At 30.9% G+C, this 6765-nt stretch overlaps 1 protein-coding gene across 1 annotated transcript; it reads left to right on the top strand.

Annotated features, from left to right (window-relative positions):
- Positions 1 to 5806: 5806 nt before the first annotated feature.
- Positions 5807 to 6322, top strand: LOC131616436 (uncharacterized). Its single transcript, XM_058887762.1, has one exon. It carries the CDS (start codon positions 5850 to 5852, stop codon positions 6243 to 6245), a length of 396 nt encoding a protein of 131 aa, XP_058743745.1. The 5' UTR covers positions 5807 to 5849; the 3' UTR covers positions 6246 to 6322.
- The last annotated feature ends 443 nt before the right edge of the window (positions 6323 to 6765 follow it).

Below are 6765 nucleotides of genomic sequence, written 5' to 3'. Positions count from 1 at the left end.
TAACCAGCTATGTTGATCAGAATTTACTAGTAGTGCTACTGTTACAAGCAAAATTATCTATACGTGGTGTACTCAATGATTGTCATGCTGGAAGGTTAGTTAAAGCATGGACCAATTTTGTCTGTGATATGAATAATCATTCATGCTAGAAAGATTGCTTAATTAAGCTTTCAAGGCCATGCGCAAGTTTTTAGGCATGAAAGGGAATTGAATTAAATAAAACACATCTAGCACAAGACATGCTAGTAATACAAGAAGCACATTATTAAAAGCATAATCTCTCATTTTTTATTATTTAAAAGTTCATTTTTTGCAATATTTAGAGATACTAAACTTGAGTTGCTTTTAATATATTAATTCCATCCATTTAAACAAAATAAAAAATCATTTTTTCAATAAAAATAGAAAACCAATTTGTTTATTACATATTTGAGATTAGCATGTCTATCACGGATGTCATTTGTGAGTATTATATGCTGTCATTAGAGTTTATAACATGCACACAATAATCTTAAACCGACACCCGATTTTGTTTGAATTCTTTTATGCAGCATGGCAATTGCAAGTCCTCGCTAGAATCAAAACTTGTATATAAACATCTGTCAAACTTAACTAAAAGTTTAATTCAAGTGGTTATATTTGAGAATGTCCAATTGTTTAAATAAAGGTACATGAGTACCGCCAAAGTAAAACCATCATTGATCATATTTCTTATATCTCTCAAACAAAGTCCAAATTAATTAATCATGCATCTATTAGACGAATGACTAGGAAAGGTTAAATATTTAATTTTGTGTTGTGAGGTAAGGATATGCCTCCTTTACTTCAACTAAAATATGATAACTAAGTTCAAGAAAGACAAAAAGATTAATACACGTAATTGGCACCAACTACTGTTTATATGTATAATTTTCCATGTTAATTAAAAATAATATCAAGGTTCACCAATACTTAACAATATTAGATAGTCTAATTTATCAACTAATTTGAAAACAACACAATAATAACAAAAATAAAACAAATGATGAAAATTCAATACATAGAAAATTGTTATTTAATTCAGTTCGATTCAAATTTATCAACTTTGAAAAGGAGCAATTTTACAGTTCACTATCAAACAAGAGTTTTTAGTCAATAGATAGTTAATGAGTTATCATCAAATTCATTAGAAGACTTCTTAATATACGCCCTTTAAGACTTGATATTTACAACCTATCAATACATGAATCATTCAATCCCAAAATATTTAAAAGTGTTACTCAATTTTTAGATTACAATTAAAGATCAATCAAACTTTTAGAAAGTATTTGATTGATCTTTATCTCTCTTAGTCTACCCCTCTATAAATCCTCTTCTTCCTATTTAAAAATGGTTGAAAAATATTTAAGTATGACGCCAGTTTCTAAGAAAAATGCTTCATGTTTATACCATCCACTGCGCGCCCTTCCTTTAAACTCCTTGTGCTTTTAACTTAATCACCTTATGTTTAAGGGAGAAATGAAATGCTCCAAATCTCTTCCTCCACTTTGTTAGGGCTCGACCTCACAGGTGAGACGTGATGGAAATGATGAATTTGCTTAGTTTTTTTAGACTCGCTCCACATATCTCCACCATGCCTCTAAAATTATGGTGATATCAATTTATCCATCAATCTCCTTACTACTCTCTTTAAGGTTGAACCAGCCTTCGACAAAATTTATCAAGTTCAAACAATGTTTACCTTAACCTAGGTAATAACTTGATGAACACATTAACCACATCCTTGAGGGGGGAGGGGCACAATCTCCCTTCTTACCCCATCAAGATCCAACTAATAGTTTGAAGCCATTATAGATTACACTTCTCTAAAACTAGAAGTAAAAGACTCAAAATCATTCTCATCTCTAAGCTCAGCAGGAGTAACCTTCACCCCTAGTTGAATCTTCTCAACATATGTTTATGACTCTTTAACTTCTATATCTTTTCACTTTATACGCATACGAGTCTAATCAAAAGTGACATTCCTGTTTATAATGAACTTTGATCTTTCAAGTTACATCTTTCACAACTTGTAACCCTTTACACCTACAAGATAATCAATGAACACACATTTTACATCTCTGACATCAAGCTTGTCTTTCTTAATATGCTTAATTTCAATGCTCTTAAAACCTTTAAATTAGAGTATTCCAATTGTTTCCCAGTCAAAACCTCTATAGTATCTTGAAATTTATTTCTATGGATGGATATTTGTTTATCAAATTAGCTAAAATAGAAAATACCTCACCTCTAAAACTCTTGGGTAACTCAACTTCTAACAACACGCATCTTATCCATTCCATAATGTTCATATCCATGCATTCTTCTAGGTCATTTTGTTACAGTGTTTCAACTAGAGGTCTATGTTTTTTATATTATGTTTCCTTCGAAAATCATTAAAATACTTTGAAAAAAATCTAGGCCTTTGTGAGCTCTTTAAATATTCCGTTTAGTTCTCATCTAATATCCTACAAGAATATATTATTCCTTAAACTTTTCAAATATTTTACTTTTTTTGTTTTAAAATGCGAGAAATCATCAATCGTGGTGAAAAATATATAAACCACACTCGTGAGTTTCCATTCTCGTTGGACCCTAAAAATATGATGTATGTACTCAAGCGACTTATTAGAATTATGCATATCATTTCCAAACACCATTATATGTTATTTTTCTAGTATGGAATGATCACAAAATTATAATATAATTAATTTACCACTACCTAGCAAATTTTTCTTTTCTAGTTCAACTAAAATCTTTTCACTAATAAGCCTTAATCTTAAATGCACCATGCAAAATTTTAACATGCCTTTTCTAATCTTAATTGGCTAATGATGCATTTCTAATAACATAATAACCATCCAAAACAAACAAACAACTCATTTTAGACCCTTAAGAAGTTATCAATGCACCATGTAAATTTTTTAACATGCCATGTACAATTCTAATGTAATAGCCTAAATAATCAAATATGAATATATACAACAGTTTTCCTTAAGTTTGGAGCATACCTCATGTTGCGTAAAAGGAACTCAAGGTGGTCAAACATCTTGAATCGAATATCATGAAGTTTATAAGCCTTAATATTAATAAGTCAAACAACTCAATCTTTTTTTAGTTCCAAAGTATCAAAGTATCCATTCTCTAAAAACATGTGACAAGAGCATCTTGACTCAAATTTTTTCTATCTCCAAACTAGTTACCTCTAAGTAGTCATACTCTTTTAATCATCCTTATAAAAAATGAAACACTTGTACTTTAACTTTTTGAACCCCTTGGATGTACACCTAGATTTTGGTTTCCCCTAGTTTCACTACCCCCTCTCGAAACATTCAAGCTTCCCCACTATCATCAATCTTTAACTCTTTCATCTTGGTTTTTTTTTTAATAATCAACTCTTGTATTAAAAGAAAAGAGCACTGGGGGTGCTCCAACCCTTACAAGAAAAAAGAGCTACAACCAATAAATCTACAGGTCCACAAACACAAAACAGGATTGTGAAACCAATCATAGAAATTAGTCAAAATTCTATCCTTAGATTCTATTGCCAACCACCACCGAGAAAACCAAATGATCATACCAAACAATTCATCCATATCAGCTACCGCATTGTTGAAGACAATGTCGTTGCGATGTTTCCAAATGGCCCAACAAATTGTTATCCAAACAGCTCCCGCCCTGCTCTTCAACATAGGTCCAGACAATGCCTCAATGTAATTGATCAAATGGGTGCATCAGTCCAGGTTTAAATTGATATCTATCCCCAGCCATCTATTAATCTTTCTCCATAACGGTTTCAAGCTAACACAACTCAACATTACGTGGTTAAGATCCTCCTCTTCCAAATGATAGAACACACAAACAGCATCTTCTTTCATCTTGGTTAACTATTTGATTATAATAACAAATTGAGATTCCTCCAAAGTGCTAATTCCTTCCTTACACTACAAAGAAGAGCATTCTTGAAATGCTCAAAAGTAATAGGTTATAAGCTCAACAAGAGTAGAGCTTTGTCCTCATCATCGATGTTCACATTCATATTTTGCAATTCATCAATAATTTTATTGAAATTTTCCAATTGCTCCATAGTGTATTTCTTCTCCACCATTTTATGCAAACATAACATATGAGCCATAATTTTTTTGTCATATACAATAGCTCAAACTTGACACACATTTTTGTCGTGATCTTCTCTCGTCTGTTTTCTCTCAATACTTTATCTTTGAGGAGTAGGATAATAAAACTCCTAAATTTATCCATCATTTCAATATAATGTGTCGGGATTTGCAACAAAGCCCCACCTTTAAATTCTTATGCACACTTTTGTTGAATCAAAACTATTTGCATCTTCACTTTCCACAATTCAAAATTGTTGTCTTCAAAAAACTATTGATATTCCATTTAGAGCCTTCATTGTGCACTTGTAAACTTAAACCATTTGCTCCATGGTGGACACAACTTGTTGTAAAAAAGAGAATTCAATCACACCAAGAACAATGATGCGTGGGACAAAGAAAAACGACAATCAATCTAAACAATTTAAAGAAATAATAACCTACTGCTCACTTGTGAGTAATGACAACCAAAATTAACCTGTCTTAATCAATAAAAATCTATCAACTGATGTGAAAATAAAACTACAATAGTAAAAATAAGATAAAAGATGAGAATCAAACACATAAAATATTATTTACCTTGCTCAATATAAATTAATCAACTATAAGATCTTTAATCAAAATATTACCAATGAATTACAAAAATTACCTCAATGCTTCCTAATTTCTATCTATTTGTGACTCAATCTCTTCAACCTCTCAATACATAAATCACTTAATTCTAAAGTGTTTAGGAGTGTAGATTACAACAACAAAAAATTAACCAACCCAAAGTGTAGGAACTCATAATAAGTACTTTCACCGTCTCTCAAAACCTCTATCTAAAAATCATATTCTTCTTAAACAAATATGATTGGAGAAATGTTTAAAAGTAAACAAATTATAAGAAAATGTATTATATTTTACCTTTAAACACTTCGGTTCTACCTCAAATATCTTGTGTTTGAGGTAGAAACAAAATATTTCAATTGTCATCGTCAAGCTGACTCACCACCAAAATAAAATGAAAACGTTGAATATCTTATGAATATTAGTACATTCACACTCTACAATATACTCCCTCCATTTTAAAATAAGTGTCATTTTAGCATATAAAAATTATTTTAAAATAAATGTCATTTTCACATTTTAATATAGTAATAATTACAATTTTTTCAACGATGTTCTTTAATTATTACTCTGTACACTACTTCTAATACATTAATAGGGTTAATATAATAAAAGTGCACTGTCTTATGATACTATAATTACATTCATTAATTTGTGTGTAAAAATCTTAAAGGACACTCATTTTGAAACAGATGGAATATTTCATTAACTATTAAAATAAAAATTATTGATATTTTTTCTATTAAACCTTTTATATTTATTTAAAAAAAATTAAATTATATTTAATAATTATTATATCTGAAATATATAATTCAGTTGATTATTCAATATATATATAAAAATAGACAATTTTTAGAATAAGAACCAAAGAAAATAATTTTAAAAAAAATGGCATTATGAATGAATAATTTGCGTTTTCCCAAAGATGCGTTACCAACTTGCTTTATTTAAGTCAACTCTTTTGTCCATCCATGTCACTCACATCATACGTAAATTTTGTATTCTTCCTATCATCATCCCTTATTTTAACTCTCTCTCTCTCTCTCTCTCTCTCTCTCTCTCTCTCTCTCTCTCTCTCTCTCTCTCTCTCTCTCTCTCTCTCTCTCCATGGCTCTAGATCACAAACAACCCACCACTCCCCATCAAACCACCACCATGACAACATGGCAGCCCCGCCGCAAGATCTCCCTATTCAGACGGCGGAAACTCCAAACAGTTCGGCTAGGCGGCAAGTCACCACGGCGGCGACTACTTGGCGGGATAGTTAGAATATTTAGAAGGATGCGTGTAAAGTGGCTTAAGTTACAATATCTTAAGCTGTTCAAAAGGCTTAAAGAACATTATAGAAACGTTGTGAAAGATCTTATTGAAGCTGGTGCTTCCGTTGAAACTTTTCACCAACGGCTTTTTATGGAAAGCACTTTTGCTATTCCTCTTGGTGTTAACTTGTCTACTTATCCTTCTCGGTTTGGATCCGATCACCCTCGAACTATCTTCATGTAAATTATCAACTCTTTTTTTCTTTCTAAATATATGTATGTATGTATGAAGAAAAAAGAAATTCATGTTTCGTTGGAAAATTTTCTTTTAATTTCTTGCCTCGTGATTTGATTTTTGATGAGATTGTGAGGAAGTTATTTTAAGGGGATGAAAACTATGAATGCTCTTGTTTATTGGCACTCCTTTTTTATACGTATTTTTCTTTTATTTTTAATCACCATATATATTTATATTTTTATCCCTTCACTTACATCTCTCTCAGTTACTAACGTTCTTGATAAATTATGAATTTTCTTTCATGGTTCATGCTGGGTTTTATGGGAATTTGGATCTTGAGAGGAAACAATATGGTAGATCTTACAAATAAATGCAAGTCATTTTATTTTACTGTCTCTTTGTAGGAATTCGAGACATTAACCTATGTGTGGTTGGTTTTAGTTTAATAATGAAAATGAATTATGGGAAGGGAGGAGGAAAATTTAATATTATATGTCTTTCTTTTAATTTTAAGGAGAAGGGGAGA

Source organism: Vicia villosa, linkage group LG7, assembly GCF_029867415.1.
Source record: "Vicia villosa cultivar HV-30 ecotype Madison, WI linkage group LG7, Vvil1.0, whole genome shotgun sequence".
NCBI lineage: Eukaryota > Viridiplantae > Streptophyta > Magnoliopsida > Fabales > Fabaceae > Vicia > Vicia villosa.
This window is presented reverse-complemented; position numbering and strand designations above follow the sequence as displayed.

Excerpts from the sequence above, each read along its gene's own strand:
- LOC131616436 (XM_058887762.1), top strand. The coding sequence starts at position 5,850 with ATGGCTCTAGATCACAAACAACCCACCACTCCCCATCAAACCACCACC.